General features: G+C 45.4%; 1 protein-coding gene across 3 annotated transcripts in view; it reads right to left on the bottom strand.

The window, feature by feature from the left end:
• Positions 1–19348, bottom strand: part of LOC146812000 (uncharacterized) — a 356521-nt gene that overhangs the window by 116998 nt on the left and 220175 nt on the right. For all 3 annotated transcript variants that reach the window (XM_085618974.1, XM_085618975.1, XM_085618973.1), the window contains one exon: positions 2558–2753. In XM_085618974.1, the coding sequence (XP_085475100.1) occupies positions 2558–2753 (196 nt within the window). The remainder of the gene's footprint in view (positions 1–2557; positions 2754–19348) is intronic.

Raw genomic sequence — 19348 nt, 5'->3', positions numbered from 1 at the left:
CAGATTCAGCTTCCTTTCCTCAGTCCTTATGCACTCTCCTTCCAACCCCACTAGTCTATAGTAACTATCCCAAGGGAGCCTGGGTAGTTGCACAGACTTGCCAAGGGTGGTACCACTTTTTATGGTTATTTCTGGGGGAAAAGATGGAGCCTATGGAAAGGGAAGCATTTTTTTTCTTTAAGAAGGTGAATTGGAGCACTGAAGATTACTGGTATATAGTCACAAGATTTAAGTTCTCTCTTGAAGAAGCACATTTTAATATTTCCTCAATCACTGGAGGTAGTCTTACTTCTAACTATATCTGAGATCTCCACACCTAAGACCAATAGGTCCAATACCAAACTTGTTTTTCATATAATCCCTACTGAACACTGTGATTATACTGACTGAACAACCGCTATTTCCAATCTAATAGCTAAATGGGGGTGGCCTCACCATTTAACCAAGTCTCTGCCCCCCAAAATGTAAAACCTTGAAGGTGGCTCATGTCAATTCAATAGCCTTTATTTCGATCGCTCCAGATCACAAAAGACAAGACAATACACACACCGGTTTAAAAAAAAAAAACATAACTCTAAAATGTGATCATTAAAACTATTACTTTCCACCTATTAAAGCAAAAACCATAACTATTTATCATATAAATAGTGAAAAGTACTATGATTAAAATATCAATCAGATCTAAAAGATTATAAAAACATAATACAGTCATCAGAACTTTCCATGCACTGTGCGATTAGGGCCGAGCAGTTTGGAACCGCTATTTACAATTACTAAGGGAATCAGTTAGAGCACCACCCAAGTTCTGGATTTTGTTACCAACAGTAGGGTAACCCACCCAGTCCAACATTTTACTTGTTCATGAGCTTGTCGGAGTGTTTGCTGTATTTGGCGATCTTGTAGTCTTTTCCCGAATAAGCCACGCCCAGCTCAAGAATCGAGCAACGGCTATGACAGTCGGGACATTTGTGTCGGTCGCCAGTATTCTCTGTGCAACTGCACTACTTCCAACACCCATATTCTTGTCTCATGTCACTAACTTGGAAACATTGAGACTCTTTGCTATCCAAACATTCCATATAATTTCATTTGTCCATTTTTATGGTCTGGCATGACAGCATAGCTGTTGCCAGACAATTATGTGAGTATTACTAAAGAGGGCTTTGGCCACGCCCACATGTTGGGAGCCAGGAATACATATTTTGATTAGTCAGCAGTGTGCCTCCGCAAAAAATAAAAAGTTCTTGCCCTCCACATAGCTGTGATCATTTTATTTATCCAGAAAAGAGTGGCTAAACTGAAGATATAGTAATTAAATTAGCCTCTTCTGACTGTATACCAGTCCATCTAAATTCGTTTTGTTTATGTATCACACTGTACCCACGTCCTACGGCCTATTGGGTTACCCTATGGTTATGTAATAATTGTATTTACCCAGCTGCCTGAGCTTGAACTTTTCCAGGGCATGCACATGACATACTGCAATTAAAAAGTGTCTGGGATAAGAAGATAATTTCTGGTGTTTTTCTCTGGCAGCAGCACAGATGGGAGAAGGGCAGTCATTAACCTACATAGATGTTTAGGTCTAGCTTGACAGTGCATCCATCACCTGACCTTTAACCTACACAGATATTATGTTAGTTATTTGCTTCCACACGTATACATATACATTCCCAAGCCATTTGCTTGTAATGCTTCACATTACCAAAGATTATCTCTTTAAAACCAGATCTATTGGCATTGCCAGTGCATGCTATTCCATTTTCTTAGTGGTGCATCATAGTTCTCACACAAGCAGGAAGTAAGCATTTTATATCAATATCATGTGAAACCTTGAATATAAAATACTTAACTACCGTTGGTTGAATCTTGATTTTCTGTCTTTCAAACAGATCTTACACAGTCCAATAGCCTTTATGGATTTTTACCCAGAGATGTTCATTTTACTGGATCAGACAGTTACTACGTATCATCAAGTCACGAAAAAGGTGGGTTTTTTGTGTAATCAACAAGGCCGCCAGCATTAACTCTGCCGTTCATATCACTCTTCTCTTCTAATTGCACCATTTTTTGTTTAGCTAACATACATGTCAAATAGGAAGCCTGGGCACCATATTTGATCACAAATCTCAAATGCGGATGGTCATCTTTTCCCCTAGTAAATAATTACCTCACAATAAATCTCGACAATAGCTCAGGAGCCTACCACGATCCTATTATGAACTACTATCAACACGCTCTTGGATAACACTACATCATAGTGCCTACCCGAGGTGGAAGTGGTTTGAGGACCTTTTATGGATGGAACATATATTGAGAGGGGGATTCAGTGCAGATTTAGAAGAAGGTGAATCATTGTAAAGCGATTTCCTGTATAGAAATAAAATTAAAACAACGGATGCAAGAGGCAAATCAATTTGTAGAATGTGCCATATAAGTGGGAATACACGTGTCTCCCAACTAAATGCCTGATCAAAAAAACCCAAAGCACAGGCCTGTCCCTCATGTCCCAGCACTACTGAGCTCTTCCAAAAGACAAGAGTAACCCTGGACTCACCTCATGGCGCATTCCTGACAGATATAGTTGTCATCCAGGTGTGGGGGCACAACAGTGGATGCAGGTACCAGGAGCAAGGGAGACGCCTGTTCACCATGAGGAACACATGTACGTCCACCACGAAGAACTAGTGAAACCCAGCTGGTGGGTGGAAGGCGCAGTTCCATTCCATGGATCAGACACCAGCCATGACCATCTGAGAAAGGAATAGACACATTAAAAAAGGGATTAGCTAGGCAAGCAAGGAACTCCGAGAGAGAAGAGAGCGTAAATTGCTTAGAACATCATGCTCCTATTCAGAAAAATCTAGATTTCAATCAGCAGGAGAGGGTTTGCCACAAAGCTACTGTGGCACACCCTAGTCCATGGCAGTGGTGGCTGCTGACTTTTGAAAGTGGCGGGAAAAAAGTTTGGGATGAGTGCCCTTTGGCGAGCGAGCATAGTGAGCAACCCTAACCTTCATAAAGGGGGTTCGGGGGGAGTGTCCATGGTCCTATTGTATGGCAGAATACAAAACTCATGTAAGTATTACAGAAACACACCAGGTCTGCTATGACTTTAGAATAACCTGACGTCAGGTATGCCTTCACGCAGTACGCCATGCGCACTGCAGTTCTTCCTGGTTTCCTGTTAATTCCGGAGCGGCAGAGCAGTGAAAGACAAGTGGAGCCATAGGAGCAGGACACCTTGTGACTTGGTAGAAGCAAAGGTAAGTTTCCTGGCCAGCACTACTGCAGTGCAGGCTTTACACTACGCGGGAGGAGAGGGGGGCGGGGGGGGGGGGGGAAGGAGGGTTTAGTGGTAGGGGGGCAGAGGGTTTTAGCAGAAGGGCGGGCCAGGGGTTTAGCAGTGGGGGTGCAGAGGGGTACGGGGGGGGGGGGATGTGTGACTCCGGCAGCCATGGTACTCCGCAAGAATTTCACGGAGTTTTGTAGTAACACGGTGAAATTTCATGAAACACTACTACGCCAGCTCCACCCAGGGTTACTTTAGAACTGTTGAAACGTTCTCCCTGATGTCCAATCATCAGCTCACTAAGCCATCATTTCAGTCACCACACTACTATATATTTTTTCCCTATACTTGGGCAACAATGTAATTGAATGTAGCACGTGTGGATATTCAGAAACAAAATATTACAACAATAAGAAAAATAAACATTAAAGCCTCATCAAGGTGATTGGTGTGTCGATGAGGCACGCAAGTGCAGAGGAAAGTTAAGCCTGTCTGTATGGTTATTACTACCCTCTCTGAGACACCCGTTTAATTTACATTAGAAGAATGAAGAATAAGGTCATGCCTGCAAGAATTCCTATTTATCCTTTGAATTTTACACACAGCTGTTTACAGTGAGCGCATAACCCAGTAAGCTATTTGACAAGTATTAAAACTGAAAGCTACACACTACTCAAGCATCTCTGTAACAAGTGCATTTAATCCACAAGCCGACATTACATAGAACATGAGCCTGTGACACATTGGGTACATACAAGGCTCATGCTCAAGTTTCAAGTTATTTTAAGATAATGTAAACCTGTGCTTTCTGTAATTGTGCCTTGTTTTCTTCTGCTGTATTGGTTTTATCATTTTCCTCCTGTACTTTTCCCTGCCCTTTTTGTCTTCTGTTTCCCTTCGCCGTTCCTCCTTCCCGTTTCCCGCCACTGCGTCCCCGCCCCCCCCCGCTTGCCCATTCGTCCGATCCCACCACCCAGCTGCTCCTCCCTCCCGAAATCCCCTTGTTATGGTGCTGCGCCGCTGGCACGCCGACAGCGCGCCTAAAGCAAGCCAGTCTGCGCCTGGACTGCGCCCAGCGCCAGAAGGCCCCTGCTACAACACCAAACACCGCTACGATGCCAGCACCCTCCACGCACTCCACCGGACGATCACGCACCTGCTGCCTGGCCGCCCTGAAGCGCACCCAAGGACCCTTCTCCTGCCGGAACTGCAGCTTCACCAGCATCCGGCCTGCCAAACCATCGACCAGGAAAGAACCCAACTACCTCAGATGTATTCTTCTCAACACCCGCTCCGCACGCAAACACGCCGTTGAACTCTGAGACCTACTCGACTCAACCTCCCCAGACGTCGCCTTCCTGACGGAGACCTGGCTGAATCCCTTCTCGGCACCCGAAATCACCATAGCCATCCCAGACGGCCACAAGATCACCCGCAGGGACCGCACAAATGGAGGAGGAATCGCCATCGTCCACAGGAACATCCTCAGAGTCTCGACCTACACCGACGACACCCTCATCACCGCCGAGCACCTGCACTTCCAGAACCACACCGACCCAAACACCACCCTCAGAGGAACCCTTGTCTACAGACCCCCGGACCCCGACCACAGTTCAGCGACTCCATCGCTGACTTAGTCAGCACACACGCCCTCGCCTCCACAGACTACATCCTCCTCGGGGACCTGAACTTTTACCTCAAGAACAACAATGACACCAACTCCACCCCCCTGATCAACAACCTAGCCAACCTCGGACTCGGACAACTCATCACAACATCCACCCACTCCGCCGGCCACATGCTTGACCCCATCTTCTCCGCAAGCCCCCACGTTTCCTTTAACCACACCACCGAACTCCACTGGACCGACCATCGCTGCATCCACTTTACCTTCCGGAAACCCACCACACACCACCGCACCCAACAGATGCCACGTCGCTGCTGGAGCAAAGTCACCGAAGACCAGCTAACCACCACCCTCGCCCAGAGCCCACCAGCCGCCCCCACCGACCTAGACACCGCCGCCCGTAACCTCAGACAGTAGATCGACGACTGCGCCAACACCCCGTTCAAGAAACCCTCCAACAGCCACACCAGCAAGAAAGCCAGTTGGTTCACTGAAGACCTCCAGGCCTCCAAGCAAACCTTCCGAAAGCTAGAGAAGAACTGGCTCCGTGAACGGACAGCTACGCAGCCCACAAGAACACCACCCGCAGACACCATCACCTCATCAGATCCACCAAAAGGGCCTCCTTCAAAGACCGCCTAGACAACAATGCGCACAACAGCAAAGAGCTCTTCAACATCGTGAAGGAACTCTCCAACCCCAGCTCCAACACCAACGACACCCCACCTTCGCAAGACCTGTGCGACTCGCTGGTCGCCTTCTTCCTTCACAAGATTGCAGACATCCACGACAGCTTCAACGCCATGACCGTCCCGACAACCACTGAGACCTCCGCCCCCACGGCCACCATCCGCACCAACCGCCTGCTCTCCTGGACCAACATTAACGACGACACCATCAAGATCATGAACACCATCCACTCCAGATCTCCATCAGACCCATGCCCACACCACATCTTCAACAAAGCCAGCACCTCCATCGCACCCAATCTCCGGAAAGCCATCAACATTTCCTTCAAGACCGCAACCTTCCCGGAGAGCTGGAAGCACGCCGAGATCAACGCCTTACTCAAGAAACCCAAGGCGGACCCCAAGGACCTCAAGAACTTCCGGCCCATCTCCCTGCTCCCATTCCCGGCGAAGGTCATCGAGAAGACAGTCAAACAACTGACCCGCTACCTCGAGGAGAACAGCATCCTGGAACCGTCCCAGTCCGGGTTCCGCAGCAACCACAGCATCGAAACTGCCCTCATCGCCGCCACCGATGACATCAGGACCCTACTAGACAACGGAGAAACAGCAGCAGTCATCCTCCTGGACCTGTCAGCCGCCTTCGACACGGTCTGCCACCACACTACGCACACGCCGCCGGGATCCAAGAGAAGGCCCTGGACTGGACCACCTCCTTCCTCTCCGGCAGAACACAGAGCGTGCGCCTCCCCCCCCCCTTCCGCTCCAAAGCCACCGAGATCATCTGCGGCGTACCCCAGGGATCATCCCTCAGCCCAATGCTGTTTAACATCTGTGAGAAGTTGGCCTGATGTATGAGGTCACTAGTTCTAGTGTACACCTTATATCAGTCCAAACAACCCTTATGGTGATTGGTTGTAAAGTCAACCTTATAGACCAGCTATCCTAGTGGTAGCATGGACAAGAGCAGTCTTAGGCTAAACTCTGAATGGCATGTGAAGCCAGCTGTGATACCATATATATTCCCTTGAATACCAAATGAAAGGACACCACAACAGATATATATATATAAAATAAAGTGTATTTATTCTAGTCAAACCCTCAGCACTCTTTATGAGATTCAAGGTAAGTACAACACAGTCTTATTCCAGCATACATTAAGTCACACAGGTAAGTAATACAGTTAGGCCCTAGGGGCCACGCAAACCATATACTAAAGAAGTGGTATAAGGACCACTGTCACGGAAATAGGATAGGCCTAGGCCATCGCTGGGACTACACTACCAACAGTTAGGAAGTGGGAGGCCCACGGGATTCAGGTGCAGAGTGGAAACACTCACGCGTAATGCGTATAGTCAATAGAAAGAGTACAGTTCTGAAATAAGCAGTTTTAGGACACTTCTGGAGCACCTAGAAAGTCGAGACTCTGTAACTAGACCCTAGGATAGTCACTACCCTTGTGAGCACCGAAGTACCCAGGTTACCTAGCCCACGGGCTGCGGGTGCATAGGTGTGAACTTGCGTCGGGTTTCGTCGTGGACTTCTATGGATGCCTGAAGGAAAGTTGCTGACAGGCAGTCAGTGCAGAGTGTCCGGTGGATCCCAAGGCCGGGATCAAGAAGGAAGGGTACCTGCAAGCAGAAGGGACAGAGTCAAGGTCACTAGCCAGTGACCACGTGGAACCAGGAAGGAACCAGGCTATGTCGTGAAGATTGCAGGTGAAGGGTGAAGCTGGTCGCTGCAGCCACGGGTACCAGGAGGCGTCGAGGACGACCAGGACCAGGAGGCGAGCTGTCCCACGAAGGCTCTTGCTGTCGGCGGCGTCGAAGTCGAACTAGGACTCACCAAGCCTTGGCAAGCGGAACCCACGAAGAACGGAGGACTTGCTTCTGGTGCAGACCAGGAAGGTCTGGGGTGCTTCTCTTTTGCAAAGAAGCAGGAGCCAGTCTGGAGGAGCCAAACCAGCAGTGAAGATTTAAAGGTGTGTCGTCACAGAGGCCGCTAGCCAACGGGCAAGCAACCGTACAGACGCGGCAAGCAGGAAAATGCAGAAGGGCCCCACGCAGGACTCGTGAAGTGTGGGGGGCTGATCTTCGGTGCAGATGGTGCTTGGGGTTGGGGCTTCTCAATCCCCGGTGCACAACTTCGAGGGTACCTCAGAAGCTGCGCTGGAAGATACTCGCCACTTTTCCCAGGTAGCCGGTCCCACGTCTCTCGTCGCCTCCACGGATCTCAGCTCGGCTGTGGATCAGGGTCGGAGAAGTCTGGAAGTCAAGGCTCTGGTCGGGCTCTGCAGTCGGTCCCTCGTAGAACTTCAGCAAAGCAAAGGGTAGTCTCTTGATGGTGCCTGTTTGCACAGGGTAGCCACTCCTTGGCCACAAGGGAGATTCTTCAGTCTTCTTCTTTCGTCGAAGGTCCAGAGTTTCTGTTCAAGTTGCAGGTTCAGGATAATCTAATCTCCTGGGGCCCAGCTACCACTCTTCTACTAATCTGGGGGGCTGGGTTGCCTGCTAGGTCTCGCCTTATGGGTGGGACCTGGGAGGGGGGTGGTTACACCCCCTTCCCTTTGTCCAGTTTCGCGCCAGGACTGGGGCTGGAGTGCCCCAGCACCGGTTTGAACTGGACTATGCATGGGACACCTTGTGTGCCCCAGGCATGTCTCATTCCTTTCAGCCCTCCCTGCCCCAATACACTAAAGTCTGTCTGGGGAGGTGCTAGCACCTCCCCAAGCAGGAAACCTATTGTCCAAGCCTCCCTTGCCGGGATCACTCCCAGCAGCAGGAGGTCAGATTCGTGTCTGTGGCAGCAGCATCCATTTTGTGATGCTGAGGCTTTGGTTAGAGTTAAACAGCAAAGTAGGATTTTAACATGTCTCTCCCTCTAGAAGGGGGGAATAATATCCTCATCACCAGAAATGGTATGGGGGTATTATTCAAAAGTGTTAGACACATTACACAACATGTTTTGATAAAGCCAAACCATAGTTACCATAACCGTTTAAGATTAGAAGGCACTTTAAGAGTATATGGTAGGCTATATCATAGAACAGCTATAAGGACATGGTTCCGAAAGCTGCAGACAGGCTCAGCTCATGCTAGAGCACCATCTCACCTGTTACCAAGCACTCTGCCTCCAGGATTGTTAAGGCCTGCCATAGGAGTGGCTGATCGGTACACATGTGTCTATTTTAAGGGTAGAGATAGGTATACTATATCTAAGCAAGGGGTGATTACACAACCTTGCCCCAGCTGAGTGATCAGCCAGTTGTGTCTGATTGGAAGGCCAGGCCAGGGGTGGCATAATACATGCTGCAGCCCCTGGGAGGCCTAGGGTACACCTATGCCCTGGGTACCTAGGGTACACTGTACAGGGTCCAATAAGGTGATCTTTACCAATTGTGTTTGTACCTAGGGTACATGGAGTCCATTTTAAAGAGAGAGCAGACAGCCTGAGACCCTGAATGGCAGGATCTCAGGCCAACTAAGTCGAAAAACCAGCTAGACACTAGGCAAAAAGTTGGGGGTAACCATAGTCAGATATCCACCTTCCTACAACATCTACATGGCACCGCTCACCCACGTCGCCCAACTGCACGACCTCAACATAATCTCTTACACCGATGACACCTGTGGAGAAGTGTGGCTCAATGATTAGAGTGGCAGACCCTGATGCAGAGGTCTAGCCTGGGACCAGGGTTCAATTCCCCGCCTCGGCGGGTCTTGGGCTCAAAAATTCCACAGACCTGATAATTCTCGCCTCGGTGCCTATTCCAATCATGGAGTCCCACTCTGCAACTCTGGGCAATAGCTTGCTTAATCTCCACAACGGCCCCCACAACGCTTAGGATGCCTGGCCTCCACCTTGGGGGTGCCCAGGAGTGGACGCCTCACAGGGAAAGCCAGGATGGGTTCCACAGCGGTATTCGTACAAGCGCCTTGAGACCCTTGCGGGTGAGTAGTGCGCTATACAAGTATCAAATTTACAAATTTTTTTTTTACACCCAGCTGATCCTCTCCCTTACCAAGGACCCCCACACCACCAAAACCAACCTCCACGAAGGAATGAAGGCCGTCACCGAATGGATGAAGAACAGCCGACTGAAGCTGAACTTGGACAAGACGGAGGTCCTCATACTCGGATCCACCCCCTTGGCCTGAGACGACTCCTGGTGGCCGACCGCACTGGGAACAGCTCCAACACCGACCGACCACGCACACAACCTAGGGGTCATCCTAGACTCCACCCTCTCCATGACTAAGCAGGTCAATGCCGTCTCTTCCTCCTGCTTCAACACCCTCCGCATGCTCTGCAAGATCTACAAGTGGATCCCCACCAAAACGAGAAGAACGGTCACCCGGGCCCTCGTCAGCAGCAGGTTGGACTACGGATACGCCCTCTACGCAGGAGCCTCAGCCAAGCTCTTGAAACGGCTACAACGCATCCAGAACGCCTCTGCACGCCTGATCCTCGACATCCCTTGCCACAGCCACATCACACCCCACCTGAGAGGCTTGCACAGGTTCCCCGTCAACAAGAGGATAACCTTCAAGCTCCTCACCCTCGCACACAAGGCACTCCACAACGCCAGACCAGCGTACCTCAGACTCAGCTTCTACACCCCCACCCGCCAGCTCCGCTAGCCTCGCCCTCGCCACAGTCTCCCGCATCCGAAGAGCGACCTCCGGCGGCAGACCATTCTCCCACCTCGCCGCCAAGACCTGGAACACCCTCCCCATCCACCTACGGCAGACCCAAGACCTGCTAACCTTCAGAAGACTCCTCAAGACCTGGCTCTAAAAGCAGTAGCAGTAGCAGTATTCCCCACCCCCCAGCGCCTTGAGACTCTCACGGGTAAGTAGTGCGCTTTACAAATGCTAGGATTGATTGATTGACCAGAGATTACATAGTGATCTCTAGCACATGCATTAACCACCCGCACTATCTTACTAAAATTTTACCTGGAGTCTTTTTGGATAAACATTACATGTTTTAATCCCCTTGACATCTTCAAAATACAGACTCTGTAAAGCTCTTCTAGGGTTACTTTATAGTTCAGTCACATTTATCCTGCTACTTTTAGGAGGGGAACACTTGGTAAAAATATTGCATGTGGACTGGTAGTTAATAGGCAGACCATAGAAGACCAGGTCAGCTTGGCCAACTGCATGATCGGGCAGTGGCAGAAAGGCCAGCGTGTGGGGCTTTTTTGGCGGTTTTTGTATCTGTTATATGGTGTTGTGGGACAGTTTTTACTTTTGACTTCCTTGATATTACTATTAACATGTCATGCCTTCTCTTAAACCTTGCACAATACCTGTACAGCGTGTCTGTACAAGTTGAAAACTGCTCCAGCTTGAATATGTGGGCCACATTTTTAGCTATCTGATTCGCCAATGGGGGCAACTTTAATTCAGACTTCTGTGCCAATTTTCTGTCTCAATCCGATCCAGAGGTGGACTCCCACTGACTCTGCTCCTCGTTTCGCCTCTTCCTTTCCTCATTTGTGTGTTCATGGAGTAAATATGTTTTTGCAGCACCGAAGCGAGTTAAGGAGAGATGGGAAGTGATTAGTATCTGAAAGAAGATGGAAGCATGGGAGTGTACATGAATGAGAGAGGACAACAGGAGGGGAACCTGTGCATTTGAAACTAGAGGACCAATGTCTTGAGGGAATTTACAGCGTGCGATGTATGGGAAGCAAGGCTTGTACCCTAGTGAAACCTAATGCCAGATTAGGGAAAGGGGCGTGGTCCATAGACTAGATCTGTCAGCTCTGGCACATGGGGAACACGTTTCCAATCGTGGCCTAGGCTCATTGGGTTGTTCTGCCCAAAAGAGGCCATTGACAGGCCAGTTTTCCATTAAAGCACTTTAGTGCCTGTGGGCTGCTCGCGCTATTAAAAAAGCTGCAAACAAAATGCAACAGAATGACATTCAGTAGAGTAGGAGGCAAGATGGCGTCACTGTGATCCGAGTATGAGCCGGCACAGGCACAGGCTGACCTGAGAGCTCTTCAAGTTTTGATGGCATATCTGCTTTGAAAAACGGACACGCTCATGTACTCCTTCACAGACTTTTACGAAAAGCCTCTAGTGACTTTGGTGAGTCTAAGCTAAGCTGACTAAGCATTTAACGAGGATAAACTACGCTACCTGCTAGATAGCGGATATCTACAGCGTCGGATATTTACAGCGTCTGCAGTCTACAGCCTGCAACGCTCTACAACGCTCTCTGTGATTGCTACTATAGCTGCCATTACAGCGGTTACCAGGAGATACAGGGAGATACACAGCGGTGGAAGAACCCGCTCAATCAGTCAAGCATCAACGGAAGGTAAACCGAGCATCAAGTATCAATCATCGAGCATCGAGACCATTAAAGACATACGACAAAATACAACATCTCTCAATATCGACAGAGCTGTGCCTATGGTTGCGTTAGAAAGCCCGGAATCTAACCTGTCTGCACGTCTGCATGTCTGCCTGATCTGACGGATCTGTTTGTGGCGTGGCAAGTGGTAGTGGCAGCGGCAGCGGCAGGGGCCGGTTCCGGCGGTTGTACCTGCCTTGCTGCACCTGGCCTTCGGTAATCCTACGGTGTCCTGCGCCTCGCTGCCTACGCAGCGTTAGTGAGCATTCGAAAGGACTGGCGGCTGACGCTGGTTGATGCGGCGTCTCGGCTTTCATTTTTCCTGCCTCATAGGGCATACGCGGCTCGCTGGGACAGTGGTGTTGGACGAGAGGAGGTGGCAGAAACTCAGGCGACCACGTAATCCGCTCGGAGGTGAGTGCACGAACAAAAGCTAAAGAGGGGTAACGCTTAGGGTGGAAATTATTTATCCATATATCAAATTACCTAGAAAGATGGAACAGGCCTGGGAGCAAAAGGAGCAAAGGATCGACCCAGAGCAGAAAAACGATACCAATATGGAAGGGGATCTGTTGGGGTGTCAAGATGCCCCTATTCACCCGACTCAGCCGACTCAGCCGACTCAGCTTACTCAGGAGACTTATAGTGGTCATACTGGCCCAGAAACAAGAGGGTTGAGGGTCAAGTTGGGAAGAGAAAGGGAGAAAGATACTGAAATGGAGAAGGCGAAAGCCAAAACCAAAGTCACAACAAAATTGAAAAGTAAAGAGAAAGATAAGGATAAGGATAAAGACAGGAACAAAGACATGGTTAAGGTCGGCGACGTTCCTGAAACTAGAGATACAACTGATTTGCTTGAGATAAAAGCGAAGCGGCTGCAAACAATTAAAAATCTATAAATTGCTGCAAGAAGTAGCGGACAATCAGATATTGCTCAACCCCGAATATCAAACCCGTATCCGTATTCCAAAGCTTTATTCGACAGTATTGTCATAAAAGCAACACATACATACAATATTATTAAGACAATAAATATTCTTAATTCTAAAACATTAAAAAAAGATTAAACATGATAGCTGTCGAATACATTACACATAAAAGTGAAGAAGGAAACTTTCCCTTCTCCTTGTTTGATAAAAACCCAGTATTCAATCAAATAACCTAATCCAATTACAACAAAAGGTAACTTGCCCGTGGTACTAGGGCCAAGACAGTCAAACACTCTGAGGCAACGCCCTAGATCTAATAGACCAAGCCCAACCTAGGAATTCAGCCATGGCTATTGCTATAGGCTGTGAAGGATCCGTGGTGAGTATTCTTAGGGCCTCATCATGCTTCCTAACACCCAAAATCTTGCAGATAGGTATAACCCACTAACCCAAAATATCTAAAAATATGCAAACAGAGAAAAGTGACGATAATCAAGATCAATCAGAACTTTCCCTCTGCGATATCGTGAAATCAATCAAGAACTTTCATGAAGATGTCAAACATGATAATAAGAAAAACTATGTAGCCATCCAGAAACTTCAAGGCGCAATACAAAAAGTTGGACAAACCTGTCTAGAGATATCGGACAGCATGGCTTCTGTGGAGACACGCACGGAAAATCTGGAAAAAGATGACTGCAATCTACAAACACTTGGGAAAGAACAGGATGGTATAATTAAAGACCTAATGGTGAAGGTTGAAGATCAAGAAAACAGAGCCAGACGAAATAATTTACGTTTTCTCGGGATCTCGGAGAACTCTGAGGGACATGATCCAAGGGGTTTCATAATCACACTATTAAAAGAATCGTTTCCAGAGCTACAAATGTGGGATTTTAATAACGAAATTCATCGGGCCCATCGCTTTCCCTTGATACCTTCCAAGCGAACACAGCCCTCAACACAATATCCTCGAGCATTTCTTGTTAACTTTGGCAATTTTCTGTTACGTGAAGCTATTTTTGATCTTGCACGCCCGACAAAAAAAAGAGAATTTAAAGACTTTGTGTTCTTTTGCAGACCAGATTTTGCCCACCCTCTTGTTGAAAGAAGGTGGAGGATGAGACAATTATTCACACCGTTTGAACGCATTGGCGCTTCTGTTTATTTACAGAATACTGCACGGTTAAATATAACCTTTAATGGCAATACAAGAAGCTTTACCAGTAAGATTCAAGCTGAAGCTTACCTAAGAGAAATTACAATCCCAGACAAAAACAAATCCAAAAAAGAACAGTAATCTTTTAAAAACTATCTAATTTACATCTATTTAGATATAATGGGATTGTTAATACATGCTAGATACAAATGACAAAGAGGGAGGGGAGCACCTAAAAATACACAGGCAAAGAAGAAAAAAAAAAAGGGAAACAAAGATATATGTCAGGTCAGCCGCCGTCTGTTGTCCTCTGATCGCAATGATGCCCACAATCTGGTTCAATCTGAACCAGGTAGCCTCCCTTAGGGGAATTGGGGGGTGGGGAAGGGGGACACAGGTTTTTTTTTTACACATTTACACACTTAATTCTAATCTGTTTTAAAGGGTTTGGGGGGGCAGCGAGATGGGAAGGGCTTACAGGCGTAATGATTTGGCTAGGTAACTGGTACCCTTAATGCTTCAAAATGAGTAAAATTAAAATTCTAACCATTAACATATGTGGCCTAAATGATCCAAATAAAAGACAGAGAACTGCTGTAGGTCTCAACTCAATAGGGGCAGACATCGTCTGTCTCCAGGAAACTCATGTTGAAAGGTCCCAAATTGCAGTCTTAAAAACTCTTGGGTGTAAAGTGATTATGGCTACAACTCAGAGCACCAAAACACGGGGAGTTGCAATTTTAGCTCGCAGTGGGGGTCTTCAATTTGGCAATTCAATTGCAGATAAATCTGGTCGATGGGCAATTGCCGAATGCAAGTATGGTGTGGGGAAAAGACTATCTGCTCAGTATATGGCTGTGTTGATGATGACCCAGGTCCCCTAGAATTTCTATCTAATGAATTGGCCCATTGGCCACTACCATTGATTATATGTGGCGATTTTAACTTAAATCTTCCTTCAAATTGGACACTGGGGCACAACAAATTTAAGTATTTAGGTCGAAAACCAAAAGCTTTCAGAGCCCTCGAAGATCTATGTAAAACACATGGATTATCTGATTGCTGGCAATTGATGTACCCAAACAACCCAGGATACACTTTTTTTCTAACCCACATCTCAAGTTTGCAAGGCTGGATTATATATTTGCATCCCACAATATAGCCATACATAGCCCCATAGATCGACTACCTAAGATATTGTCCGATCATAACCCTTTAACCATATGTCTCGATACTGGTAAAATAGAATCAAGACATAATAGATGGACTTTCGAAAGAGCTCTTCTGTTAAATGAAGAATATTGTAAGGTTATAGAGAATTGGATCCCCGAATTTTTAGAAAATAATCTTGGTAGTGCATCGCTGGAAATTGTTTGGGATACCCTTAAGGCGGGAATCAGAGGAGAAACTCTGAGATTTTCTATTAGAAACAATCAAGAGGAAAAATTAAAATTAAAAAACTTACAAAACGAACTAGCTAAAAAAGAGGAAGGGCTTATTATGGCAATTTGGGATAATATTAACATTGAAGAGGCAATCAGAGATGTTGCCATTACAAAAAACCTAATTGTAGAAGTGTTCTCCAATAAAGCAATCAGTAAAGCTACCCAGAATAAACAAAAAAATTATGAGTTTGGGGAAAATATTGGCCATCATCTTGCAATTCGGGCCAGACAGGAATATACGGATAGTATTATTAAAGAAATTAATGATCCTATTAAAGGCCTCACCCAAGATTCCAAAGAAATTAGAGATCGTTTTAAAAGATATTATTCGGATCTTTCCACCGAAACTTATAAAAATTAATCTCAAATTGATGACTATTTGGATACGGTTATATGGACTCAACTTTCCCAAACCGACAGATAGCCTGGCTGAGGCTCCGCAATGGACTGAAATATTACTATCCATTAACAGTCTTCCCCCGGGTAAAGCAAGTGGGCTTGATGGAATTCCCTCTGAATTTTATGCCAGATTCAGCAAACAACTAAAAAAGATACTTATAATGTTGATGACCCAGGTCTTTAATGGTGGACAGCCACCAGGATCCTGGGCACTAGCAAAAATAATCGTATTTCCAAAGAAAAATAAAGATCCAACTGAGGTAGGGGCTTATCGTCCAATCACCCTCATTAATAATGATTCCAAAATCTACTCTAAAATACTTGCTAGTCGGATTGCCCCACTAATACACAAAATTATATCGGTTCGGCAACATGGATTTGTTCCTGGCAGATCTACCATCGATCACATACAGAGAGTCATCACACTCTTTGACATGACCGAGGTGGCAGGAGACCCTATGGCACTGATATTACTAGATGCCGAAAAAGCGTTTGATAGGGTCTCCTGGCAATACCTATGGACAGCCATGTCAAAGAGTGGAATCGGGGAAAGTTTCATCAAAGCAACCCGTATGATGTACCTTAACCCAGAAGCAGCAGTGGTGATAAATGGGGATATATCCGAAAATTTTAAAGTGACGAGAGGTACGAGGCAGGGTTGTCCCTGCTCCCCACTGCTTTTCGCCATTTACATAGATCCTTTTATTCGGAGATTAGAAATAAATTTAGCAATAACACCAGTGAGGACCCCCCATGGAGACACCAAAACATTAGCCTATGCAGATGACATTGCTTTAACCATAACCAACCCTAGAGACGCTATAAATTTAATTGAAATAGAGGCTAACCACTTTGGTGAAGTTTCAGGTTATAAATTAAACCAAAATAAAACCCAAATAGTGATCAATAATCAAATTAATTGTGTTGATGACAGGATTGTTGAAAACGCGACCTACCTTGGAGTTAATATCACTGCTAATCTCAATAACTTAGTCCGCTTAAACATGAACCCACTTTTGAAACAAACTAGCTTATCACTGAGGAGACTACATAATTTACATTTAACAATTTTTGGAAGGACTAACTTAATAAAAATGATATTTTTTCCTAAATTCCTATATTTTTTTAGAAGTATCTGTTTGATTTTTGATAAGCATATATTTATAGAACTGGATCATACCTTTTCTCGTTTCATCTGGGGGTACAGTAGATCGCGAAGAGCTATGAAATTCATTAACTTACCCAAAGATAGAGGTGGACTTGCCCTACCTAATTTTAAAACATACTGGTGGGTTAGTACACTTAATTATAGTCGAATGCTTCTAATTCCAAATCTCACCTTAAATCCTGTAGGTAGAGTTCCAACCCCACAAGAACTTATTCTCGGGGTCGCAACAGGAGATCATCTTTGGCGTTTGACTTATGACTGTCACTTTAAGAAGGTCCGATTTAAAACTCTTAAAGGAATCTATCATGTTTGGAGTAACATACGCAAAATATTGGGGATTGGTAGATTTTCATATTATACGACTATCTATGATAATCAGAATCTCCCCGCAATTTTTTCAGATTCATGCATGAAACGCTGGGTTATGTCAGGAATCACCAAACTTGGCTTATTTTTCAATGTATCCGGGCTTAAAACATTTGAATCATTAAAGAATAAATTTTTACTAGAACATCGCGATTTTTTGAAGTATCTGCAAATAAGAGACTTTGTCGAAAAAAGGGGTGGCAACAGAGCTTTTCAGAGAATACAGTTAATAGACATGATTATAAAGAATAATACTATTAAAATTGGTGAAATTTACAATCATTTAATTATTAACTTACCTGATGATCTTGATAAACACTTTCAGATATGGCAAGATAAATTAGAAATTTCTGAAAACTCCATTCAAACTGCATTTAACTTTTCGCAATCTATTTTATTATCAACTAAATTACAAGCACAATTTTACAAGACCTTTTTTCAGTTATATTACACCCCCAAAAAGATCTCCAAATGGAGCAAGGGCAAAGGGACGAAATGTCCAAGATGTGCACTTCCTGAAGTGGATTTAATACATATGTTTGCCACTTGTAAATAACTTTACATCATTAGACAGGAAATCTCGATCTTTCTTTCTAAAACTCTTAAAAAAGATATTGAAATAACAACTGCAGAAATAGTCCTGGGCGTGGAAGGGGATCTTCGATCAACTCAAATAAGGGGATTTATATTTGTTGCAATGTCAATATTGAGAATTTGTTTAGCGTCGGCTTGGTTAGACCCACAACCACCTTCATTTCAACAATGGCGGGCACGCTTACTTGCAACTTATAGCTTTGAAATAGCTATATATAGAGGCAAGGATTTAAATAAGAAAAAGAAAGGTCTAGCTATTTGGGATCCACTTAGAGTTTGGATAGAAGGTTTAGAATAATTAAGATGAAATGAAGCTATGATATAATTTTTCTTTCTTTCTTTTGTAAAATGTATATTTATACAAATAAATTGTAACGCCCGTAAGCTGATGGGTGGGGAGGGGTGGGGGGGGGGGGGGGGGTTATGTAAAATAATTCAAATGATCTAATAAAGAATTGTTTAAAAAAAAAAAAAAGAATGACATGTTTTATCATGGACGCCTGCTTGACCGTCACCACAATCTGCCCCCGCCTCTGTCAATCAATCAATCAGGTATTTATGAAGCGCTCTACTCACCCGCGAGGGTCTCAAGGCGCTGCATGTACAGTAGCAAAACAAACCCCGGCTGACTGTTTGAGATATAAAATGGCCCTGTGGCCCCAGCTCAGTACACCTCATCGAATTCTTCCCACAGTCAGCAATTTACCATGCTCCTAGTGGTTTCTTAGGAATGGGACAAACTAATCTGTTCTGATCGTTCATAATCAGTAACAAGCATTTGCAATGCAATAGTCTCGCATTTGCTAGAGTTTTAGCTATTAGCATTGTAAATGACGATGCCTTTTATTTAAGTGTTTTGAAAACCCGGAATCGGTGTGTAAACGCGCACTTTGTCGTTGCATACGGGAAGCTTTACTTTGCTTCTCGAAATCAAGGACTACAAGTACAATGTGTGTGTTTACGCACTGCTTGCACGTTTTTAAAACATAAATAAAAGGCAAAGGGAAAATTAGTTCAAAATTCATTTTGAGTTTTTTTCTACTCATAACTATAATCAATCACTCTTCAAACTGACATGTTTCGTTTAAAAAACTTGAATAAATGATTGAGGAATAGGTAAAGCCTCAGACAGAACAACCTCCTGTATCTATCCACTGCCTCCAAATGAAGACTAATGGCAAAATTAGTACGCACAGTTACAAGTAATTTATTGGGTTTTTTTAGGAAACAATTATGGTCAGACATTTTGCTTTTAACGTACTCTTCTCATTTTCCAAACCACACAATGCATTCTGCTTGGATACAATTCTT

This window comes from Triturus cristatus, chromosome 7 (genome assembly GCF_964204655.1).
Source record: "Triturus cristatus chromosome 7, aTriCri1.1, whole genome shotgun sequence".
In the NCBI taxonomy this organism is placed as follows: Eukaryota; Metazoa; Chordata; class Amphibia; order Caudata; family Salamandridae; genus Triturus; species Triturus cristatus.
This window is presented reverse-complemented; position numbering and strand designations above follow the sequence as displayed.